Source organism: Diabrotica virgifera, chromosome 7 (genome assembly GCF_917563875.1).
Source record: "Diabrotica virgifera virgifera chromosome 7, PGI_DIABVI_V3a".
NCBI classification, from domain to species: domain Eukaryota; kingdom Metazoa; phylum Arthropoda; class Insecta; order Coleoptera; family Chrysomelidae; genus Diabrotica; species Diabrotica virgifera.
This window is the reverse complement of record NC_065449.1, coordinates 188219467-188246899: the sequence shown is the minus strand read 5'-3', so window position 1 is coordinate 188246899 and position 27433 is coordinate 188219467. Positions and strand designations below refer to the sequence as shown.

At 32.9% G+C, this 27433-nt stretch overlaps 1 protein-coding gene across 19 annotated transcripts in view; it reads left to right on the top strand.

The window, feature by feature from the left end:
• Nucleotides 1-27433, top strand: part of LOC114326009 (serine/threonine-protein kinase tousled-like 2) — an 804614-nt gene that overhangs the window by 677585 nt on the left and 99596 nt on the right. The window contains exon 1 of one of the 19 annotated variants that reach the window (XM_028274186.2): nucleotides 23569-23824. The exons of the other annotated variants lie outside the window; for them this stretch is intronic. Within the exon in view, the coding sequence (XP_028129987.1) occupies nucleotides 23792-23824 (33 nt within the window). The 5' untranslated portion in view covers nucleotides 23569-23791. Of the gene's footprint in view, nucleotides 1-23568; nucleotides 23825-27433 lie in introns of those variants that run through there. 19 annotated transcript variants of the gene reach the window in all.

Genomic DNA, 27433 nt, shown 5'->3' with positions numbered 1-27433 from the left:
TATTGAATAATATAGATATTGAATAAGAGCCTGAATTTTTGAGATGTGCTTCTTGCCTGTTCAATTTGACATCTAATTTAGAAGAGCGGATCTAAATTTTTGTATAATCCACCATCCAAGATGTTTGTTGATTCAGGTTTGTTGATTAAATACCAGTTAGGTGGGGCCGATGTCCTCTTTAGTAGTTAGCATAACTTTTAAATTAATTTCGAAGGTATTCAATGTATATGTCGCATTGTATATTCTAATATACGATGTCCAGACATAGGCATTTACCAGGAACATTAAGAAAACTTGAAGAGCAATGGAAATAATGAATAAGAAGCAAAACAAAAAAAAAACAAGACATTTTTGAATTTTGAATACGGTCTACTCTAAACCTAAAATATTAAGATGCACTAGACATTACAACAGATCGAAGATGAAGATTAAGGATTCTAACAAAGAAAAAGATCAAAAGTTCAACTGAAAATGAAGGAATGCTGATATTTAGCACGCTACAGAACTACTGTGGAAAAAAATGTAAGACAGAAATAAATGAAAACGAATAGGAGAGACTTACATTCGTGAATATATAATGAATAGATTCATAATACGGTCCCTCTCTTTAATCCTCACTCCCCGGAGGGATTGTAGTGGTTGATGTGATGTCGTGTATTGTCCGTCTCCAAAGATCTCTGTCTTTGGTCATTTATTTTAACTCATGCATAGGTCTTTTCCATATTCTTATAATTTGATCGATCCATCTTGTTGGGGATCTTCCTCGTGATCTTCGGCCTTCCACCTTTTCTTGTATGTATAATGAGTGTTTCCATGTTCTGTGTTTGCTCTCGTAACTCGTAACATGTCCAAAGTATTTTAATTGTTGAAGATAGACTTTACTGGAGGGTCGTTTGCTAACTTTGTAACGTTTAGCTCTCTTAAAATATAATTGTTTGTCCTACCGTCGGTTCAAGGAATTCGTAGCATTCGTCTCCAACAGAGCATTTCAGTGGCGTCTATCTTTCTTCTTTTTGATTGTCTCAGGGTCCAAGATTCACATCCGTAGGTCAGTATTGGGAATATTAAGCTGTTGATCAACCTCATCTTAAATTCTCTTGAAATTTGACAGTCCTTCCATAGTGTGGTCATTTTTGCTTGGCAACTTTTGCTAGATTTCAACGACGTTTTATTTTTTTCTGTAGTGACCATGTGTTTGTGGTCAATAATCCCAGATATAAATATGAGCTCACAACTTTAAACCGGTCAATTGTGGTTATGTGTAGATGATTGTTATGTAGTATATCCAGTGGCATGATCTTTGTCTTTGATATGTTTAATTGCAGACAAATATTTGCCTTTCGTTTTCGACCAGTCGTACAAGATCAATCAGCTCTGCTTGACTATTTGCAAGAAAAGCTGTGTCACCTACGAAACGTAGGTTGTTTATTTTATTTCCATTTATTGAGATGTACTTTTCCCATTCTTCAAGTGCTCTTCTCATAATATACTCCCCTACTCCCCATATATATTGAATAATTTTGGAGATTGAGATGTACTTTTCCCATTCTTCAAGTGCTCTTCTCATAATATACTCCCCTACTCCCCATATATATTGAATAATCATCCTTGTCTAGCACCCCGTTCTGGATGAAATTCGTTTGACAGTGTGTCAAGCAAGCACTTTAACTTAGCACCATAATAAGGTATCATAACACAAAACAATGTTTTGGATTTTGATATCGATATCCGAAGTAGAAATCGGAACTTCAAATAAAGTTCATTTTAAAATTGTGGATTATTCCCAACAAAAGTAGTAAGTTTCATTATAGACCAGTAAGGATCTGCGAAAAAACGTCTATTTTTGGATGTGAGAGGTGGCATTCGGATTTTTGCAGATAAAGTTAGGTGACACCTTTAGTAATAATAATTGACTTATGCTCCTTCTCAAATATGCCCGGAACATTAATAAAAAAATTAAAATATTTAAAAATTTCGAAAAACATCGATTTTTTTCTGCTTTCTTTGCTTATAACTTTAAAACGATTCGTTTTGGAACAAAGTCGTAGAGAAATAAAATAAAGATAATTGAATTTTGTATGATATACGACTGGTAAAAAATGTCTTAAGGTATTACCTTTTCTGCAATATAGCAATAAATACAAAATAAGGGGGCAAAATAAGTCTGTTGTTATTCAATATTTTTTAACCACTTTGGTGGCACTTAGAACCTTAGTAATTCGCTTAGGAAATTCTTTGTAATATACTTAAATCGTGTACCAAATTTCATTAAAATCGACCTAATAAATTTTGTCTAATAAATTTGCAATCTAAATGTTTTTAAAAAAGTTCAAATTTTTTAAAATCTTTCTGAACAAAAAGTAGACCATTTAGAAGTTGGCTAATTTTTTTACATATAAAGAGGTGCTCTACCTATCTAATACACTTTACAGAATTAAAATCGGATTATTTAAGGGGCCTCAGCAATGTTTTAAATTTATAAACAATTTTTTGGCTTATAAACAAATAGCTTTGTTTAATAATAAAAAAAATTAATTTTTAGCAATGCAAATAATTAAAACCGGTATAATTTGACTTAAACTTTCAAATGTTGTCAGCAGAATTGCTATTTTATTTTTTAATCAAACGTTATTCGCGTTCAAAAATTGCAATTTCTCGATTTTTTGAAAGTTCCACCGCGTTTATCTCGAAAACTATGCATCCTACGAAAAAACTTGTAAGAACATTTTTTGCTTAGAATTACCAAAGAAATACAAAAAAATGTTTTATTTTGCGAAAAATCGATGTTATGTAATTCCTCAAGTTATTTGTTTATAACAATCTTATCGACATCCGGATCAACTGTTACCCAAAAAATTCGTGTTCTACGGGTCAAAATACATAAAAACTTGGGTAAGTCCATCTAAATAAAGGAGCCCATAGCACCCCCTCCTGGCCACAGCACTAATTTGTTTATAAGCCAAAAATGAGGCTGCTTAAATAATCCGATTTCAATTCTGTAAAGTGTATTAGATAGGTGGAGTACTTCTTTATATGTAAACAAATTGACAAATCTTTGTATGTTCTAGTTTTTGTTGTGCAAGATTTTAAAAAATTTTAATTTTTTAAAAAAAGTTTAGATTGCAAAATTATTATGCAAAATCTAGTAAGTCAATTTTAATGAAATTTGGTGTACGGTTTTAGCACATTACAAAAATTTTCTAAGCGAATTAGGAAGGTTCCAAGTGTAACCTAAGTGATGGAAAATCATTGAATAAGGACAGGCTTGTTTTGCCCCCTTATTTTATATTTATTGCTATTTTGAAGCAAGGGTGATAAATTAAGACATTTTTAACTAATCGCGTCTGATAGAAAATTTAATTATCTTTGTTTTATTCCTATAGGACTTTGTTCTAAAATGAATAGTTTTTAAGTTATAAGCAAAAAAAGTAGAAAAAAAAAACGAAATTTTTTGAAATTTTTAAATATTTTATTTTTTTTATTAATGTTCCGGGCATATTTGAGAAGGAGCATAAATCAAATATTATTAACGAAGTTATCACCTAACTTTATCCGCAAAAATCTGAATGCCACCTAAAAACAGATCCTTACTGGTCTATTAAGATGCCACTAGAAAATAGCTTCAGAACAATATCTCCATAGTAATAATGACTGTTTTTCGGTTGAGTATAAAAGGTTTTTGTTTACGAAAGTACTCGTGTACATTTGAGCACAAATATGCCTCTCTAGTTAGTGTAATAAGTCTTCGACGTGTATCGATCTTTATCTCGTTCATGAATATTAAATTTTTTAACAAACAGCGTTTTCAATTATAGAAAATATCTACTTGTTGGTAAGAAACCGCTTATTTCATGCAAAATCTAAAGCTTTCACTTTATTTTATACGAGAAAGGTTAAGTGACATCAAATAGATTTTAAGAAAAGGTCATCAGTAAAATTTTGGGCTTGTCGTTACTAGAAAAATGTACCTAAAGTGTGTGAAATAGCATTCTGTTAAGGTGTTTATTAATTTTTCTCTCCAGAATTTTTTGTTTTTATTCACTTACTAAGTTAAGTTTTTTCTTTCGTCCGTTTGTTGCGACAATGTAACTGACTTTTTTTCGCCTTAGAGATATTTTGCTTGATTTTTGTACTAGTTGTAGTTTTTAGCAGATTCGCTTGTGTGTTACTTTCAAAAAGATTTTCCATACGTGATTCGTAAGGGCAATGCAGGATTTATTCCTTCTCATACTTTATTCTATCTATAATTGTATTGCGGCGCAGGTTTTTTGCGCCGCTACTTTTATTTTTTCATATAAATTCCTGGACAAAATTAACGCACCACTCATATTTTTCTCAATAATCTTTATTTATTGATAATTTACTGTACGACAAGTTGCCTATGGACCTTGTTTGACAGTGACAGTTGTTATGTAAGCTAATAATAGTCTTGTTTTAACAATAATTTGTATTAAACTTCGTTTTAGACTAAAAGTGAGTTAAACTTTTCATAAAAAGTACCGATTAAAACAAAGTGCTTGTGACAAACAAGCTTTTTATTGTGATATTTTTCATCGCATGCATGTTTGAAAGTTCATTTGCATAAAAATCAAATAACAAAATGAACCGCCAAAGAAATTTGTCAATGGAGGAGGCAGTGCGAGCATCGACTCTCCTAGATGAAGGATATTCAATGCGATACGTTGCAGGTTTGTTAGGAAGACATCATTCCAGCATCAGTCGCAAGGTGAGGCGTTATGATGAAACAGGGTTGTACTACATACATCGAAGACCAGGACAAGGGCGAAAACGTTGCACTAATCAAATTGATGATCGTTTTTTGAGACAACGTGCTCTCAGAGATAGGAGAGTCACCAGCAATTTGCTAAAAAATGAACTAGCAGATGTTCGAAATGTCGCGATATCTTCTCGAACAGTTAGAAGACGTTTACATGAAGCAGAATTGAGCAATAGGAAACCGGCCAAAAAACCCTTGCTTACCAGAGAACAGAGAGTTCAGAGATTGAATTTTGCAAGGTTGCATCAAAATTCGACCATCGATGATTGGAAACGAGTTCTTTTCTCCGATGAGACTAGAGTAAGTCTAAAAGCTCCAGATGGTCGTGAGCGTGTCTGGAGAAGGCGAGGAGAAAGGTTTGCCAGCTGTAATATCTCTCCTAAAGTGCCTTTTGGTGATGGTTTTAAAATGTTTTGGGGGGAATTTGTTTTAAAGCTCGTACGGAGTTGGTCCCCATACGTACGAGGTCTATGAATGCCCATTATTACTTAGACAACATTATTGTCGAACATGTAATGCCTTTTGCTCTGTTTCTTGGACCTAATTTTTTATTCATGCAAGACAACGCTTGTCCTCATGTGGCTCGACAGGTTATTGGCTACCTAAATGATGTTGATATTCCATTATTAGAGTGGCCACCTAACAGGCCGGACATGAATCCTATAGAGCATCTATGGGACTATCTCAAAAAAAAAAGATTCGAAGTCGTAGACCCCCTATTGCCAATCACAACCAACTCATTGATGCCGTTATTGAAGAATGGGAGAATATTCCGCAAGCTTTTGTTGAACATTTGATATCAAGCATGCCTCGACGCATAAATGCAGTCATAAGAAGTAGAGGAGGGCCTACACGGTATTAGTGTTGACCCAGATGCATTTTATTGCGTTACTTTACTGATTTTTTTCTTTTTGCAATTTGGAGTTATGCTAGCTTATTTACGCATTTCCGGCAAAAACAATTTTTTAAAGAAACAATAAGGCAAATTAAGGTCATGATAAAGTCATGTTGGACTTATTTGTAGGTGTTTATTATTATTTCAATGTAACTTAGTTTTATTTTGTGTTCATATTGTAAATATTTACATAGATTAATTAAAGTGGTGCGTTAATTTTGTCCAGGAGTTTATTTTGCGTTTTTGTCAAAGCTGAAGCATTTCTATATTATTTTTCATTGGAATTCCGTTATTCTTACTTTCGTAATCTTCCAGTGCCGTCTTCCAATAAATTGGAGGTTGGTTATTATAATCACTATCCTAACTCTATCTGCTGCTGCTCTGAATAGTTATATTGAACTGCATTTAAACCAGTTCCTCAAATCTTTCAACCATGACACTCTCCACACTTTCCACACTCATTCCTCCTATTGTCATTCCATGCTCTACCAATATTAGCATTTCAAATCGCTGTTTCCTCATTACGTGTCACGAATATTGTAAAAATGATGAATTGTGTCTATTAAAATCAGAATTTAAAGACATTCCTGTTAAATGTATAATATAGTCTCACAATTTTTCTATTTTTAAAGTAGTTAATGTTGGGCCTTTATTTTTGGTAACTGAAATCTCGTTTTGAACCAATACCACAATTATGACGTCTATTTTTATCATCGGTGTATTCGAAAGAACAGTCCAGTCAACCCAAAATATTTAAAAATTCTTTGCGTTAACCCAAGTACATAAAACTTTCGTCTTCTTTAACACAGGTATCGACTTAGTTGAAAATAGCAATTCAGCAAATAATACAGTAAAATATTTTCTCAGTTGATATCTATAATCGATTTCTTAAATTTATACTAATTATTTTAAAGCCGGCCACTCACGATACTGCGGCGTTGTTCAATTTTGTCGAATTCAACTAAAGCCGGCCACTCACGGTACTGTTTTGTAATTGGCAAAAATTTTGAGCGTGTATGACCGTGCATCCAACAAAATCGTACAATTTGACCACAGAGATTGGTCTGTCTACTGCAGTACTGCAGAATTGATATCATCGATGATTTTGTCGAACGACACCGCAGTACCGTGAATGGCCGGTTTAATTGACAACCATTTTGATCGTGTGTGGTGTGACCGTGCATCCAACAACATCGTTATAATTTTGTCACAGAGACTGGCCTGTATGATGCAATACTTCAGACTTGATATCATCTATGATTTTGTCGAACGACACCGCAGTACCGTCAGTGGCCGGCTTTATGTGTAGGGGAGGTCGGGTACAATTGTAACAATTTTTACTTGTAATTTTTGAAGATATTCTTCTTTAGCGGCGAATCGATTGAGGGTAAAATTTGATTGATCCCCGCGCATGCGCACACCAACAGTATGGTATTAGTGGTTATACGGGCTCTGATTGGGTGTTGAAATTTTGAAATGATCTGTCAATAATTGTTCAATATGGAGGTTATCGGTAAACAAAAATATTGTATAATATTAGTTTTTATTGATGTGTGGACAGAAATAAAATTAAATTTATAATTATAGTGACTTTTTAAACAGTTTTGAAAAGCCGCAGGTACGTAATTCTAAATGTTTCAGTTGGAAATACCTAATAGTTTCAATACCTATCTATTTGGAAAATGTAAACAAAATAATGTAGTTACCTATTAGTAGGCAATTTACATAATCTGATTACGAACAAATTTTCTACAAATCTTCATCTCATATATCGTTTTCTTACTCTATATTTTGTTGTATTTTATTTCGACAAAAATCAAACTAATAATTTTTTTAAATTCATATAAATTTATGGTGTAAACGTTTAGTTTGTGTATATTCCCACATGACGTATTACACACGAATGTGGTGCAGTTTGAAATGCCGTCAACTTTCGTACGGCGCGGTAGACGTGAAGTGGGTTCGAGCCCCAAGCAAGTTATTATTTTTTTATTTTTTTTTGATAGATTTTATGGTTGTAAGTATATTATTATATAATTTTTGAAGATATTCTTCTTTTTTGAAAGTGGTTGATAAGACAGTTAGTTTGATTTTTAAATAAAATAAGTACAAATAACCTTTTAAGTATATTTACTTCGTTTAAGTTACCTATTATATAATAGAAGAATATCTTCTTACGTGCGTACAAAGTACACACACATTCTTTTTTTTTTATTTAAAAATGGGTTCCATATAAGTGGGATATAAACATAGAGATTGAACATTTGACTTCAATTTCCAATTTTATTTTGTAAGTTTTATTGATTAGGTAATTATAAAATGCATAATTTTAACTTAACAACAAGTGTTACATCTGTACCCATTCAAGGGACAATTGTAACACATAATTTTATCCAACTTATTCCCAAAATAAATATTTATAAACAGGTGTCTTGTAAACCAATAAAGAATTAAATATTTAAAGACCTACTTACTACTAGTTGAAATAAAATCAAACATATAAATCAAAAATGTTTTCCAAAACAGACACACATTTATAATATAATATATACATATATATTATTAATAAATTTATTTATGTATATATTTATATATACACACACATACATAGTGATACATACATTATATAATGTGTATGTATATACTGGTATGGGAAATACACGTTACAAATGTACCCGTTGCTAGTGTTACAATTGTACCACAACGACATGCCAATGGTTTGTCAGAATTTTATAACAGATCACGAAATCTAATCTCAGTTTTATAAATATATTGATAAATGTATAATATTACTTAATTCTTATGCCACCCTTTCTAAACAATAACTCTAAAACTAGAGCAATTATCCAAAAAATACAAAATTTAATTAATTTTACTCGCCAGGCGTAAAAACCAATATTTTCGTCTAACAACGTAACCCCCTCACTTAACATCGCCAAACTACGGTCAACATTACACCACTAAATACTTTCTCACATGCAGCGTTGCCAGTTCTAGTCGACCAGAAACAAGATGTTTAGAAGCAATGTTACATTTGTACCGCGTTACAATTGTACCCGCTCTCCCCTACTTTTAGATTAACAATGTTTCCCTCTCATAACTGCCTTTTACATCCGCCTAGGTATGCTATTAATATGCTTTTAAAGTCTTATCTGATAAGAACCTAGCCATATGGCAGCATCCATGAGTTTTGTAAAATAATTTTTTTATTACATACTTGATACTTTTGATTTGATAACTTTTGCCAAATAAACAACTTTATGGATATTTTGTATATTAGATACTGGCCAGTTGGTTGTTAAAACCAGTACCAATAACACACAACGTATATTAGATAGATACATTAAATGTTTTGACTATTCCACTGCGACCTTTTCAGATTCATTGTGGTCCCTTAGCCTTAGATTACGTTCTCTAGTCTTTGCTTATTAGGCCTGCCGTACATTTTGGCGAGTGTTCTGAAATGAACTGTTTCGTCTGTTTTTGTCCTGGTGAATTCCTCCACCATTGCACTGATTTGTGAGCTAACCACTTTCTTGTAGCCGTTCTTGTAACTGCCTTTGCAACGTCGCAGAAGGGTTCTTGTCCAACGAATGACACTGATGAGCCTTGTTTGGCCATTTTATCTGCTTTTCCATTGCTCTTATGATGTTTGTACCCCGGGAGACAGACTATCGTAACCTTGTTACGGTCTGCTAGTTTATTTAGGACACACACACACACACAATCCGATACTAAAAAAGCTTATTAGCTTAGTCTCGAGTCTTCCCTGTCTGGTATATAAATTTTTATTTTTTTATATTAACTAAATTAATATATTTTGTAACTATGTAAATGTAATGTATGATCGAAGCGAAGATCGGTGGGATATGCGCATTTTATCAATGAAATTCGATATTTTTAAGACATTCCAGAAGCCGCTACAGATAAAATGTTTTAACAACCCATTAATCATTCCGAATAAGTGGATGGATATTAGTACAGTTAAAATAATTAAGATGATAATGATTTAATGAGTGAAATTTGAAGTTTTTTCTACTTTAATGACAAAAAAAGCAAGCTCATTAGCAGAACTCAATTAAACATTATTTTGCACATCATATTTGAAACATTATTTGGTTGAAAAATCTCATTTTTGTTGGCAAAAAAATATATTAATTTGTCTGAACTAAATTACAGTTCTGTTTATCTCAAAAGAGATATGTTACTATCATCATTAACACAGTGTTGCCAAACTGAATTTTGTTATTTTGAGTGTACATTTTCCCAGCGATCTCCGAAGGTACAATAAAATACTCACATATAATATAGTATACAATATATAAACAATACTCCAAACAAACAACAACAAAAATTCCACTTTTGTCTTACTGAAAACTGACGATTTAGCATTCAGATAGATTTTAACCAGATTTAAAATATCCCATTACATTTGGTTCACAGAGGCAGTTGGTTAATATTTGTATATTTGTTGTAATAAAATAATTACATACTACTTTATGTAATAATCATACACTCAAGGTAAAACAAGTTCTCACGGCTGATATTTTGATACGCGTTGACTGGACTACATCTACGGCCATCTATTTTTAAAATCACTGTTTGTGGAAAGTTCAAACACCATTGAGAGAAGTTGCCAACATAATTTGTTGGTTTTACTTGCCAGCAAACAAATATTTTATTAAATTAGTTATCTCAAAACAATTTATATGAAATATTAACTTCGTTACTCTTACATTACACCAACCAAATGGTTAATTTTTTAAATTATGTGAATCATTTGAGGATGTATGTTTGGAGATTGCAGTCACGTGATGTCATGAGTCACCCTTGTCGCGTCACGAGGGCTCTGTCCTCGACAGAATTAGAAAACATTCGAATTTAAAGATATTTAGTATGATATAGTAATATAGTGATTAAAGCAGGGAATTCAGAAATAATTTCTTTGTGACCAGGAAGAGACTGCGTGTTAGGTATGTATTCGACAAAATAAGTTGTTTGTTACAATATCTTGACATATCTATTTATGGGAAATTTTGAAAGATAGTCTGTGGTTAGGTATTTGCATCAATCAAGAACCCTTCCTTAGCAACAATAAATTCTTCGCTGAAGGTTAGCCTGTAGGTCACCGATTGGGGTCATTCAGACCTATTTGAAACAGTTAAATATTCCTCTAATCCTCGTAATCCTCCTTTCTACTCGGTCTCTGTACATCTTTATTTAGGGATTCACAAAAGTCATTCGTTTCTTAGTCCTCGTCTGGACCATCTCTTTCTGTCAAGTTTCTGTCAAATGCTGCCAAGTACAACAATGCGCTCATACCATGTCAAGGTTGTAATGCCTCAGACTTCTCTATCTTGGATATACCGTATTCCTATTCTTAGTCTTATTTGGTTATACCTTATTTCCACTTGTTCTCTACACCCATAGTTGGTTCCCTATTAACCATTGGGATATGGTATGTTGTAGATGAAAACTTCCCATCGCAACCAGTCTGTCGTGCGTTGAGTAAAGACGAATAATTAAGAATCAGTATAAGACCGGCTCATGGTTCATGTTACTGATATTTTTAGATTTTTTGAATGTTAAGAGAGGAAAAGGCCTTGTTTGTTGTAGATTTCTTTTTTAGTTGCATTGGAAGGCAGTTGTAGCTGTCACCTTCCTATGAACAATTACCAATAGTATAGTATAGTTGATCCAAAAGATGGCATAACCCAGACATCCAAAGTGAAAGTTATCCTTCAACACCAAATTGTTCTATATGGTCCAGACAATGTCCATAAAAAAGTCACCATTTTGAGCGTCGGGTTTGGGGGGGATAGAGGGGAGAAATCGGTAAATTCGTAGTTTTTTAAGTTTTTCGCCAATATTTCTAAAACTATGCGGTTTAGCATGAACAACCCTCTATACAAAATTGTTCTACATTAAATTTGAAATAAAAAAGGCCGTATGCATACTCTTTCTAAAATGAATGGTTCCAAAGTTACGTAGGTAGTATAGTATAACTGGTCCAAAAAAGGCCTAACCCAAACATCCAAAGTAAAAGTTTTCCTCCAATACCAAAATGTTCTATATGGTCCACATATTGTTCAGTAAAAAGTTACACCATTTTGAGCGTCCGGTTTGGGACGGAGATGGGAGAGAAGCCGGTAAATTAGTAGTTTTTTTACGTTTTTCGTCAATATTTCTAAAACTATGCTTTAGCGTAAACAATGTTATATACAAAAATGTTCTACATGAAATTTACAAAAAATGTTCTATACATAATTGTTATAAAATCAACGGTTCTAGAGTTACGGAGGGTGAAAAGTCGAGGTTTTCGATACTTTTTATATTTTTTGGGTAATATTTATGATATAACTATACCAAAAACCCAGACATCCAAAGTGAAAGTTATCCTCCAACACCAAATTGTTCTATATGGTCCACATAATGTTCCGAAAAAAGTCATACCATTTTGGGCGTCGGGTTTGGGGGGAGAGGGGGGAAAAATCGGTAAATATAAAAAGTATCAAAAACCTCCACTTTTCACCCTCCGTAACTCTGGAACCGTTCATTTTATAACAATTATGTATAAAACCTTTTGTTTTAAATTTCATGTAGAACATTTTTCCATAGAACATTCCTTACGCTAAAGCATAGTTTTAGAAATATTGACGAAAAACGTAAAAAAACTACTAATTTACCGACTTCTCCCCCATCTCCCCCATTTCCCCCCCAAACCGGGCGCTCAAAATGGTGTAACTTTTTACTGAACAATATGTGGACCATATAGAACAATTTGGTGTTGAAGGAAAACTTTTACTTTGGATGTCTGGGTTAGGCCTTTTTTTGACCAATTATACTATACTACCTCCCCTTAACTTTGGAACCGTTCAGTTTAGAAGGGTTATGCATAGGGCCTTTTTTATTTCGAATTTAATGTAGAACAATTTTGTATAGAGGGTTGTTCATGCTTAACCGCTTAGTTTTAGAAATATTGACGAAAAACGTAAAAAACTACGAATTTGCAGATTTCTCCCCCCTCTCCCCTCCAAACCCGACGCTCAAAATTGTGTGACTTTTTTCTGAACATTATGTGGACCATATAGAACAATTTGGTGTTTTAGGATAACTTTCACTTTGTATGTCTGGGTTTGGGTCTAACTATACCATACTACAATGTGCCATACAAGCCAACTCCCATGCCAGTTTTAATAAGCTAAATACGAAGAATTACGATAAGAGTTTCTTAAGTTGCCTAAAGGGTATTCATGTATTTGCCAGCAAAGTCTTAGATGATTGCTGTAAATGAAGGGAAGGATGCAAAAGTTCTTTCTTTGCTCGTTCAGTGACATTATCAGAAAAATAATATCAAGACTTTGGAATTCCTCAAAAACAGTTTTAATCACAGAAGTTTCTTATTGTCTGTACCTGTTCAGATTTCAATTCAGATCCTGTTCCCAATAGTTGGTGAAGATTCTGGACATCTGATGAATTATAATAAATTTTAATTGATTTTCACAATATATGTACATCTTTCGAATGCCAAAAATGTTTTTCTGTGTGTTTTTATTCGTAAACTGTAAATATTCGGTTTGTGTTATATTGTCGGTCTTATTAATTCCTTGAATATAGATACTAATACTTTTCTTTGAGTCTTTTCTAATTTCCCACAGGCTGCTTATAGGTTAGCCTTAAGATCATCATCCCCAATAAGTGTTTTCTGGAAGATCATTTCAAGGTAGATGACATGACGTACAAATCGAGATTTTGGTTTCAAAATCAGAGGTTAATTTCTTTGTCTTTTTGGGTTTAGGTAACTATCCATATTTTGCACTAGCTTTCCACCTTATCGGTAATTTCGAGCATCACTGTTGAATACCAAGTATAGGGTGGGTGGCTTTTGCTGAATTCGTGAAGATATATTGACAATATTAGTCTCTTCGAACCTTATTGTTTGACTATGATCTTTCGAAAATGTACTACATATACTGCATATATGTAATATAAATTGCAAAAAATCTAAAAATTACTACACCTTAAGTTTTTTTATCTCACTATCTCTTTAGTAAACCTTAGACCATAATATTTCTTATTTCTTGACTTAGGTTTTATTTAATAATGCTGCATTTCCCATATAATATAAGCTTTAGATTGTTGTTTCACATTTGATCTACATTTGGCCACAACGCGGTCTAGATTTTATATCAAAAGCCAGCTGAAAATGATTTTATTAGTCGCATACAGGTGGATAAATTCAGTTAATGTATACAAAAGGTGTAAAACCAAGAATTTTAACCTCTACTTTGATGCATTGACGTTAGTTAATGGTTGATATAATCCTAAAAACATCAGCTCGATTACAAGTCAATTAGTCCAGTGAAACTGGAAAGTTTTTTGTCACACAATCAAATCAATGGTGCTTTAAAAAACCGGTAATTCTATAAATAAGTTGTTGATAATTTGCCACTCGAGATTTTATTTATCATATCACACTTAAAGAACAATTTCAATATTTTGAATAACAAATACGTAAATTTTTAAATCAAAGTAAAATAATTTTTTATGATGACTCTATTGGAGAGATAACTCCATATTATATAAAATGGATTTTTATCCATTAACCATTTATACCCATTTTAATACATTACATACAATTGATACCAATATCACAAGTGTATTGGAAACAATTATATATTTTTTGGAGTAATTTTTTGTCTTTTCGATTTGTCATACGATTCTGTTTTATTTATTAGGGAAACAAAGGGTACCCCCCGTTAAGATAGGCAAAATGCCCTCACTCTCAGAATTCAATTTTTTAAATTTTTTTACGTTCTGTGCAATTAAAAAATGAGATAACGCGGATTTTTAGCTCGCTACCCCCCTTACCCCTCCCCCCACAGCCAAAAACGTAGATTTTTAGATTTCATTTTTTTTAGTTGGGTTGCAATTGATTTAAAAATTTGAAAAAATTTACACGTGTAGCTGAGGCCTTTATATAACATGTCTATTTTTTATGGACCCTTAGGTCGAGTGTACATAACCTCAAATTTCTTTTAACTTTTTTAAAACCTATAACTTTTTTTTGGAGGGGGCTGCAGGTCCAATTTTTTTTGAATTTTATGTATTTTATCAAAAGCTATCTCCCTGATTTTTTTCAGATTTTTCCGTCAGGTGCGCCATCTTGAAAAATCCGGAAAACTGTTTTTTTAGGGGGTTTTTGGGGATTTTCTCCGTTTTATAGACTGCAACATAGATCAACTCAAGGTTTTGTTAATAGATTATGTATAATTTGAAATAACTGAGTATATTAGTATATTCAAAAATTGGGCGAAACACTTTTAAACCCCCCAAAAACCATGTTTGTTTAAAGTTTTGTAAGGATTTTTGCGGGTCTAATTTTTTTTTGAGGTCGATACAGCCTGAATATTTTTTTTTTATTTTTTTACGTTCTATATGATTTTAAAAAATTAGGACTCAACGCAATTTTAGCCCACTTCCCCTATTCCCCCTCCCCCACAGCCAAAAATGTCAATTTTTCGATTTTATTTTTTTTAAGTTGGTTTGCAATTAAATTATAAATGTTGTTCTGAAGCTATTTCTTTGTGGCATTTTTGTAATTAACTATTCTAAATGGGAAATAAGCCACAATTTAACTAAAAAATGATTTTATTTTCCATCTGTAATGCGATAGAGAGAATTCGATAATCTGTGACGCACTGAAAAAATGGTTTGGGACGATCTATATAAATAAGTCAGATTAAATTAAATTATTAGAAGATTTTTTTACCAAGCAACATTTTTGTTTAATTTATTAATATTTTGTATTTTGACAACGACGTCCGTGGCGGACATCGAAACGTTAATAAAATCATTTTTTAGTTAAATTGTGATTTATTTCGCATTTAGAGTAGTTAGTAGTGATTAAATTATAAATTATAAAAAATTCACACGCACATCTAAGGCTTTTAGAGAACATCTATTTTTATGGACCCGAAAGTCGAGTGTACATATTATAACCTCATTTTTTTTTGTTTTTTAATAGGTACGTATAACTTTTTTGGCGATGGCTGCTAATTTTTTTTTGTGTTTTGTGTATTTTACAAACCATCTACGATTGGCTCATAATGCAAATAGTCCCCGCTGTATGCTTGTCCCGTCAGGTAAATTATTCCGATTAATTTTTTTGCACAAACTTACAAAAACAGGTCCTTATAACAAATCCACAAGGTGCCAGGCAGTACCGCGGTAGGAAAATTGTTTACATTTTTTACACGAATTCAAAAAATCAATTTTTTCACTTCGGACAAATTTGTTTTAGATTCTCTGGATCAAGCTGAGTAAAAAAGGTATCTTGTGATTTTTCTATAAAATTGACTGTTGTCGAGTTACATGCAATTTCAAATTTGAAAAACGCGAAAATGGCCATTTTCAAGGCTTAATAACTCGATTAAAAATTATTATTATGAAAGTCATAAAGTGACCAACTCAAAGCTTAAAGCCCCCCCTGCAATAGCCTAAAGAAATTTTTGTCATTATTTTATTACTAACTATTATTTTTAATAATTAAAAATGAGCGCTAAGCATGTATTGAAGCGGCCGTCCGCGAGAGAGAGAGAGATGTATAATATTCATTGGACGTTTTAAAAAAATATCGATTGGAAGTCAAAAATACGTTTTAAAAAAATAAAAAAGGAATTTTGAGGTAATATGTATTGTACACTCGACCTACACGGGTCTATAAAAAATAGATAAGTTTTGTAGAAGCCTCATAAAATTTTTAAATCAATTGCAACTTTAAACAAAAAAAAAATAGAAAAATTGACGTTTTTTGTGGGGACAGGGGGAAGGGGTGGTGGGCTAAAAATGCGATTAGTCTTATTTTTTAATCCCATATAACGTAAAAAAATGAAAAAAAAATATTTAGGCTGTATCGATCTCAAAAAATATCATTAAGCCCGCAAAAACCCTTACATAACTTAAAAAAACATGGTTTTTGGGGGGTTTAAAGGTGTTATGCCCAATTTTTGATAATCCTTAAATACTCATTTATTTCAAATTATACATAATCTATTAACAAAACCTAAGTTGATCTATGTTGCAGTCTATAAAATGGAGAAAATCCCTAAAAACCCCCTAAAAAAACAGTTTTCGGGATTTTTCAAGATGGCGCACCTGACGGAAAAATCTGAAAAAAATCAGAGAGATAGCTTTTGATAAAATACACAAAATGCAAAAAGAATTGGACCTGTAGCCCCCTCCAAAAAAAAGTTATAGGTTTTAAAAAAGTTAAAAAAAATTTGAGGTTATGTACACTCGACCTAAGGGTCCATAAAAAATGGACATGTTTTGTAAAAGCCTCAGCTACACGTATGAATTTTTTGAAATTTTTAAATTAATTGCAACCCAACTAAAAAAAATTAAATCTAAAAATCTACGTTTTTGGCTGTGGGGGGAGGGGTAAGGGGGGTGGCGAGCTAAAAATCCGCGTTATCTCATTTTTTAATTGCACAGAACGTAAAAAAAATAAAAAAATTGAATTCTGAGAGTGAGGGCATTTTGCCTATCTTAACGGGGGGTACCCTTTAACACCTAAACATGACATTTTTGGATCTGTATCTCCTTTGCTGTAGTCTTGAGAACAATTTCCAATCATTAAGTTTTTGTTTTCAATTTATGTATTCTTCATCAGAAAAGCAGAGGGTAGAGAGAATCTGCAATGGTTATCATAGCCAACCTTCATTAGTTGAGTCGGTACTAGAAGAAGAAGAAGATTCTTCATCAGTCACTATTGTTCATTTGCTACAACATTAGTAACATCTTAACCTTTCGTGAACATCTTCTATGTTCCTTTATTAACGCAATATATGTCTGTCAGCCTTAAATTCTCAAGTTGTTAAGTTATAAAAAGATCTACCTACTTTATTCTCTATTTGTTCGATCGAGTAATTGTTCATTCCCAATTCATGTGTTTTATCATTCAATATATTATCCTATTTAAAAAGATTATAACTTCTGCAAAGCAAAACATAGAGATATATTCACCTGGCTCCAAAATTACATAGTTGAGCTTTAAACAATACACATACGTTTTAAATAAAAGTTGGCATTTATTTGCTCCTACAATGTTTCAAAAATATAAACACCAATTTATCAACATAAGCGCAATTGTATTTTCTGTATACAATGCTTACACAATTAACTTTATGTTCACTGTACGAGTCATACGAGACATCGTATGCTGTTATAAATACCGCATAGTTTATTTTTGGTTATATGTTATAATCCAACGTAGGAAACGTAAAGAACATTACAGATATATTATAATTCGAAAGCATTCAAAACTATTTTGTACTCAGTCTAAGCCAATATCGCGCAGTTGTCACTTCGTCCGAGATAAAGCTTTCAAATAGAGTGCGGAAACGTGCATCGGCAACATCGGTCAATTTTTTTATACGCGCAACTCCGAACGACTAAACAATAAACAAATTTGTTTGTGCATACAAGCGTAAAAATAATTGTTGCTGGGTTAAAAAGCTTGATTCTGTAATTGAAATATATGTAGGTATCATTCGCTATTAACTAACTACGACATTCATATTTATTCAGTTGAGCACTAATTTTTTGATTACGTAGGTATTGTTCAGGATGAGATAAGGACGGGTCACAAGCGTAGACATATTTAGAAATTAATAGGTTTGCAGATGGTGTTGGTTTTCTAATACAACTACTAACTTCCATTGGCACACAATGAATCTGCTTTAAATTTGTATAAATCTTCATTCCTAGAAAGAAGTGGAGGTGAAAATAATCATCATACCAAAAATATATCTATGTATAATCTTTTAGCACATGGCAGGAATGTAAGCAGTCGCTCTAAAAAGGTGTACGGAGCTGAAATTGTAGCACTCGAAAGTTTCTCAACCAGGAGCATGATAAGCCTTGATACGCATGTAGCACCCTTTTCAAACGCTCCCAATGCTTTAAACTTCTTTATGTGTTTTAGTTTTAGTGTCTAGTTTAGTGTCCAGCTTTCCGTTCCATACAACGTAGTAGAAAATCCGTAACATTTTTGGGTTCAACATTTCATCAACTTTTAGGGCGCCAACATACACAACTAGAATTGCCTATCGGTTTCGTATGTTGCCGACCATCATGGCAAGCTGTACCTTGGACACTGCTGCTTTGATAATATTTTTTGGTTGTTGTGTTGAATCACGTACGTAGATTTTTCAGCCAGGAAATCCTTCGACTTCCTGGTCCCCTTTTTCCTTCCCTGTGCTTTTCCCTGTGAAATTAGTTGCCGCAATTCCTATCTTTCTCTATTCTTCATGATGTGGCCGAGGTATTCGATTTTGTGGATTTATTGTGGTCAACAGTACTTTTTCTCTTTGTATTCTTAATAAAATGTCCTGATTAGTAACGTGATCCGTATAAGATCTCTTCAGGATTCGACGATAAAGACATACTTCGAAAGCCTCAATTTTCTTGCAAATATCGTCTGTGTATTTAGCGTATGTAGCTTAGCCATTTTTTGAAATACAGTAGAACCCCGCAAATCCGAACCCCGCTAATCCGAACCCACGGAAAGTTAAAAAATTTTAAAAATTCAAGACAAAAACTTAAAAACATGTTTATTATACATAGTAAAACCAGAAAATTTAACAATGTAGGATTAATAAGGCGTATTCTTTAAGAAGTCGGTAACTTTCGTCTGACGCATGGAGGTGTAGCGAGTTAACGTAGCGATGTTAAACCATTTACGCATAAACATTACATCGACCGATAACGCAGCAGAGTTCTGCTCCACGTAACGTAGAACCACATCCAGAGCTTTAGGCCTTGTTCATATAGAGTGGTTTGCCAACGTCGACGCTGCGGTTTACTTGTTTTCCCCTGTTTTTCTTGGTGACTTTAAAGGCGGCATTAGGGTGAGATTAAGTAAAACAGGGGGAAAACAGGTAAATCGCGGCGTCGACGTTGGCAAACCGCCTGCATATGAACAAGCGGTTAGTGGCAACTACGTGTGACACTCGATACTTTCTCGCTTTCTTCTTCTTCATTAGGGCTGCCTTAAGGTTGAACCAAATCTACAATGTCTTCATCCGTAAATTATTGGTGCCCATTGTCGTCAGCTTCAATACATTTTGTAATTGCACTTTCTTCTTTGTTTTCACATCTTGGAAGTTGTGTTACGACTTCTAGATCATCTTGTAATGGAGCTTCTTCAAATTGCTAATCTGACCACAACTTCTTCCATGATTTGTAATTAAAGTCTAAAGTCTAAGGGCTGTTGTCCCATACCTCAGCCACCCAATAAATGAGATCTTTTACGGTGATTTTTTTTCAGGTTGTCAGTAGTGGCTGGACGGTTTTCCTCGCCTTCTAATACAGTCCGTACCAAATTTTTTCTATAGTACAGTTTTATAAACTGCAGAATACCCTGGTCCATGGGTTGCAATAAGGTGGTCATATTTGGTGGTAGGAAAACAGCTTTTCCACTTCCTTATTGAATATCGAAACGAATGGAACAAATTGTTTTTCATATCATTCCTTAAAAAGTGTACTATTCATCCATGCTTTCGATAATCCGAACTTTTCGGAATCCGAACCGGCTGTCGCCCCAATTAGTTCGGATTTGCGGGGTTCTACTGTACAGATCGTGCTTTCTTTATCCTATATTTGATTTTTAGGGAATCGTCTCAATTTTAATTGACGTTCGTACCAAGGTAGGAGTATATTTTCACTCTTTATATTCATTGACCGTTCGCACTGATTCTTCTTCTCTCCTTCTTAGAGATGATAATACATTTTGTTTTCTTTGTTTAGTGAAAGTCGATATCTCAACTTCTTCAATATACTTACTTCAACATTCTCTACTGCTTCTTGAAAGTTTTCCTCAAAGTATATGTTGAACAACAGAGGTTATCGTATCGTAGGATTCCCCTGCCTCTGTACGGATATACGATGTTTGATTCCAGTTAAGATTGCTAATAATTCTTAGATCACAGGTATTTATTCCAATATTTGTTAATATCTCCATCAGCTTGTCGTGCTTTACTGTATCGAACGCTTTATGGTATTCAATAAAGCATGCATAATTATCGCAATTCACGTGTCTACATCGTTGAATATCGCAGCACGTATATCCTGAAGAGAGCCTTTCTATAATAGAGTGCATTCCGAAAACCAAACTCTGTACTGCTAATTTTTTCTTAGCACAGTCAAATATCTTTTGATGTATGATTTTTAGAACTAATATTGTGGTCTCCAATAAATGCCCTAGATTGCGTACAGCGTAATGCTGTAGGAAAATTGTTCATTTTCGTTACTTTTAATAAACTTTGAGTGACAAAAACTATCTTAAAACCCAAAATAGATACAAAAGAGTACCCAATGCATGCGATTGTTCAGTAAGGTTCTTAAAATCACCTAAATCTAAAATGCATTGCAGCTATTTTTGCATGTTTAAGATAGTATATCTCAGAAACCAGAACCAATTTTCAATTTAGAACTCGAAATTCGGATTCAACGGGAAAAAACCTGAAAAGTCCGAAAATTGGTTAAATTTTGTCTGCCTGTGTAATTTATGTTATTTAAATTTCTTAAAAGGGCAGTCAATGAGGGTATTTGGCTCCGAATTCCATCCTACTACATTGATTTACTTGATATTTTCACGGTAAGTAGGGAATAGCTCAAGAAACAAAGTCTACCCTATGCCGATGTGCACTTTTATCTTGGGGGTGGTTCCCACCCTTTCTCGGGGGTGGAAATTTTTTTTGTAAAATAACCACAGAAGTGGCTAGAGAACCTAATTATAAGAAAAAACTGTTCTATAACTTTTTTTTTGAAATCTCGATACTTTTTGAGTTATTCGTGGTTGACAATTGGCCATTTTAATTGATAAATGACACTTTCGGACGGTATTTTGCGAATACCTTAAAAACTATGCATCTACGAAAAAAGCTATATAAAATATTTTTATAGCTTATAAAAAAACAAAGAGACTATTTAGTTCCTTCCTAAATCTTCCAATTATAATACAAAAACAGATATGGTAGGTGAGAAGGGTTTGTTTTTTAGTGCATGCTCAAATCAGTGTATTCAACTTGAAATAACAGAGAAATGGTCGATTTAAGGTGTATAATGTCACCAATACCTTTTGTAGTGTTTGAAAAGACCTTTAAAAAGAGCAATATTAAATTTCAATTACATTTAAACTAAGCGAGATATGCTGCAAACAAAATTGATGACTACTGTATTTTAAGAAAAAATGAGAATTATATTTAACCCCTTATTCATCAGAATTTAAATAAATCATTTTCCTTGTACAATACCTTTTATTACAGTGTTGTTTCTATGTTCAAAGAGTTGGACGGGTTTAAAATGAATGGTTTTTGAAAAAATAAGATCAAATTATACAGCTCATATTTAAATTTTCTTAAAAATCTTCCTTTTTCAAGTAATATCAAACAAAAATGTAGGCTTTTTTAGATAAAAATTTTGATTTTGGTTTTTCATTACTGGATCTCTTATCATTTTCAAGTAACATGGAGAAAAAGAAGATTTTTAAGAAAATTTAAAAATGCGCTCTATAACTTGATCTTATTTTTTTTCAAAAACCATTCATTTAAACCCGTCCAACTTTTTGAACATAGAAATAACACTATAATGAAAGGTATTGTAGAAGTAAAACGATGCATTTAAATTCTGGTGGATGAGAAGTTAAATATATCATACTTCTCATTTTTTCTTAAAATACATTAGCCATCATTTTTTTTGCAGCATATCTCTCTTAGTTTGAATGTAATCGACCTTTAATATTGCTCATTTTAAAGGTCTTTTCAAGTATGTACATACTACAAAAGGTGTTGGTAGAATTATACACCTAAAATCGATCGTTTGTCTGTTATTTCAAGTTGAACACACCGATTTGAGCATGCACCAAAAAACAAACTCTTCTCACCTACCATATCTCTTTTTGTATTATAACTAGAAGATTCATGAAGAAACGAACCTCTTTGTTTTTTTATAAGCTACAAAAATATTTTAAATAGTTTTTCAAGTTAGATGCATAGTTTTTAAGGTATTTGTAAAAAACCGTTCGAAAAGGTGTTTGGTTTCGATGAAAATTGCCAATTTTCAACCACCAATACCTCTAAAAGTATTGAGTTAAAAAAAATTATAGAACAGTTTTTGCTTAGAATGAGTCTCTCTAGCAATTCCTTGGTTATCTTAACCAAAAAATTTTCCACCCCCCGAGAAGGGGTGCAAACCACCCCCAAGATAAAGGCGCACATCGGCTTTGAATTAGGAGATAAGTAGAGGCTATTCCCAAAATTTTATTAAAATTCATGCTGTAGGATAGAATTCGGAGGCAATAACCTATTTGTGCCCCCATTGACTGGCGTATATGATGGCCTTATTATGAAGATTCTTTACATTTTGCTTGTGTATAGTGTATGTTGCCCATGCCCTTCACTATATGTATCTAGTAACAATTTTTTACCAGCTGTTTACATAATCAAAATAGCAAGTGTAAAATTTTCAAAAGTTGGTATAAATCTTTATTAGTATTCGACTTTTATCATTAGGCCATTGAAAAATGTGTTAAAACTAACAGTTTTATGAACAGGATATACATAATTTGTATTGTGCAATAATAACAAAGTGGGTCAAAACACAAAGTTAAACAAATCTAGATCTTATGCAGTCATTATTTCAAACCATAATTTTATACAAAAAGAAAATAGCATTCAGAACTGATTCAGAATTCAGTAAAATATTGATAACACAATCGTAAGCGGAAACTTAGCGAACTGGATTTTTTCAACTAGGTATACCCGCCCGTATGTACCGTTATCTTTTTTATCTATCAGCTGTACACAGCAATGACGTTCCACACTTCACCAAACTAAAAAATCCGACGATTTGGTTTTAAATTTGTACAATGCGGATTGTAACCGTAGGTTCGATATAATTCATGCAATTTGCTAAATAAAAATTATCGAATTAACGAGCGGTAGGTAGTTAGTTACTTGGCTACAACCAGCAGCAGCTTATTTTTGCTTTGCCTCGATTTGTATCGGAGTGATTTCTTTTTTTGTAGTTTATATTGGTATTTACAATAGTGGTATATGTGTCTAACAACGACGCTTCAATTTGTGTTGGTAAGTTTTATGTTCTATCTACTCTACTAGCTTTTCTGAAAACGTCCGCTCGCATTGAGTAATTAGAATTTTGTGTATTCAGTTAAATATAATTGGACAGAAATATATAGATATTTTAGTGAATTTGGTGTTTTCGTAATTTGTTGAACAAAGCTATTTTGTTAGTATCGATCCAATTTAATATGGATTATTCGTACTACATCGATTTTGTATGGATACTTTATTGGTAAGAAACTGTAGCATAGATAAGTACACCATAACTTCATTTTTTCTTTCTTCCGTCAAAAGTCACCTTGTGTGTCCTCTAACTAAGAGACATTAGTGGATAATATGTACTCCCAATGTCTTCTTAAGGTCTCTGTTCCTACTAATTTCTGATCATTTCCTTTTTCCTTCTGGTTTCCGATGTGTTTCTCACTTTTTCAGCATTGGTTGATATTTGTTGGTGTTATATTTTACTCGGTCATATGTTTATTCTTTTATTATCTCTGCATGTTGTTGCATTTTGACGATTCTTACACGAATGTCTAAAATATCAATTCTAGTTTGGCTTATTGTACAATTTTTATGGACAGCGATAGGATAGACAGGAACAAGTTGCTGCATGTTTTTCTAATATAATTATCATGGAAATGGACAAATATAGTCGGTTCGCTAAGCTCAGACCCAACTGGCTAGTGATTTTAGTTGGTAATTTTTTAGTCCATATTAACTATTTAGTAATTATTTTTTTTACTTACTAAAATCGCTAGCCAGTTGTGTCTGAGTTTAGCGAACCGACTATACCAGATAAATTGGGAAGCAGCATATTAGTGGAATATAATTTTGTTGGAAAATGTACACCTAGAAGCCAGAAAAACATAGCAAATTGGCGACAATGATATACTACATCAAATTGAATTGTCTGATACATACTTATGAAGCTCAGGTATTATGTATATCTATCTACTTCAAATTAAGTATGAATTAATAGTAAACAGTCGACCTTAAAATATATTTATAATGGGACACCTTGTTGCATATCCTTCAATTCTAGGTTTTATGTAGTGACGATTTTATGTCAAGGGTGTCTTTAGCTGATGGTTTATTTTTCGGTCATTTATTGAGATGCCCTTTAGTCAGTTCTAAATATGTAGTTGCAAAGACAGTGTATTTGCTTGCCTGACACCTTATTCTGGAACAAGTTCAATAATTGAAAGTGTGTCAAGCACTTTTACTAATGCAGTGGTGTGTTCATATAGTTTAGTTTTAAGGACATAGGATATAAGTGTTTCACCTATTTCTTTTGGTATTCGCCATAAGTGAAGCCCTTTGACTTAGTCGAACGCCTTGCGATAATCTATAAAGAAGAAGTATAACGACTTGCTTTGATTTTTGGATCATTTGTCCAATATTTAAAAAGTATTCTCGTGTTCCTCTACCTTTGACACATCCTGCTTGCTCTTCTGGTCTTTCTATTTGTAGGAAAGTTTTCAGTCTGTCATTGATTGTAGAATTATCTTGCTGGTACGTTAGATGGAGAAATAATTATCGCATTTATGGAAGCTTCCTTTTTGGTGAATTGTCGTGATTATAGATTGTGTCCATTCAGTGGGACATTGTCTGGATTGTCATACTTAATTGCAGAACAGAGTGAAGTAATTTTATTCCGGTTTCTTCCGTGGCCTTGAGCATTCCTGCTGTTATATCTGGACCTTATTCTTCTCTTTCATCATAGTTCTGGTAGACAAGGTCCTGCTTGTGGTTGTCTTTATCGTGGCAGTATGCTCTCCTGGTCTTTGATATATCCCCTCTGTTTTGTTCTCAGAGTTCCTGTGTGGTCTTCAACAGTCCAAGCTCTGGCTTTGCAGTTTCCTTTTATGTTTGTTATTTTTCTAATTCTAAAAAATCTTAAGTATATCTTAACACGATTACTAAGCCTCAAAATAAATTTCATCTTCAGTGTTTTTGTGAACAGTTATTTAAAACAGGTTTTAAATTTTGCCGAAATCTCTGTTATCAGCTACATATGTAGTTACTTTTGTCATACTATTTTAATGTGAATATGGGCCGGTTGTTCGAACGCTAATCAGCACTGATCACTATCAAATACTTAATTACTGTCACAACTGTCAATGTCAACTTTAGTTGGGTTGCCGAAAACATAATTATTGATGACAATTATGAAATTAGTTAATCAATTATGTTAATAATTGTTATGTTAATTGACTAACTAATCTTATAATTATAATTAACTATGTTTTCAGCAACCCAACCAAAGTTGACATTGACAGTTGTGACAGTAATTAAATATTTGATAGTGATCAATGTTAATTAGCGTTCGAACAACCGGCCCTGAGTATCTATTGATTGTAGAGATGCTGATTAGTAAGTAAAGATTGATCAAATGAAAATATTTTTTAATAACAATGTATTAATAAAACTGGCGCTGATTAGACAAAATCAGGTCAAAAGTGTAATCGGATATAAAATTATGACTGTACTCTCGGAGATCGGTGGGAAAATGTACGCCGAAAATAACAAAATTCAGTTTGGCAACACTGTGTGAATGTTGATAGTAACATATCCCTTTTAAGATAAACAGAACTGTAATTTAGTCCAGACAAATTAATATATTTTTTTGCCAATAAAAATGAGATGTTTCAACCAAATAATGTTTCAAAAATTATGTGCAAAATAATTTTGAATTGGTTTCCGCCAATGAGCTTGCTTTTTTGTCATTAAAGTAGAAAAATTTATCCTTTATAATCATTATCATCCAGTTCTCGTCTAATTATTTTCACTGTACTAATATCCGTCGACTAATTTACAATGATTAATGCCATGTTAAATTATTTTTGCGTTAACGGCTTCTGGAATGTCTTACACATATCTAATTTCGTTGATAAAATGCGCATTCCCACCTATATCCACTTCGACCATAATACCAACTAATTTAATTCGAAACGTCCTATTACAACATATACCTTTGCTTGCTTGTAAAAAATTTGTTAGTTGTCCAAGAAAGTTAAAAAGCAAAACAACTAGATTAATACGTTGTTTTTTTGTTCCACTTCCAAAACTTCTCACGAGTACTTGTAATCAATCTGGTTGTTAATAATCTTGTACATATTAACATATATTTTCATCGATTCTATGTTTCGATTGTACCTAATTTCTCATACAAGTCAAAACAGAAAGATTTAAGGTTACTGCCTACGAAAAGAACAGTGTTACTGACATTATTTCTTTTGGTCATAACAAAATGGTCCAGGTACTAACAAAAATACCAAAACGACTGCTGCGAGAACTATTTGAAAAATGAATAATATAAATAAGTGGATACCTGCCTAATTTAGTTCAACAAAGAGAGGTCCAAATGTCCTCTGGAGGATGTAATTGTCCAATACTTTCGTTAAAAATCACACCTTATATAGAAATGGTAAAAAGTGGTTCTAATGCTTTTAGGTATGATTGGAATAAATAACGTGTTCATTAAAAACATCGCATCCCGACTTATTAGTGCCATAACCCTGAAATCTGAAACTTTTCAGGAGAGCAAAAACAAGATGTTATTGTTACTCTTCATTTTGTTTCCTCTGCAACAACCTTATCTATGTTAACCAAGTT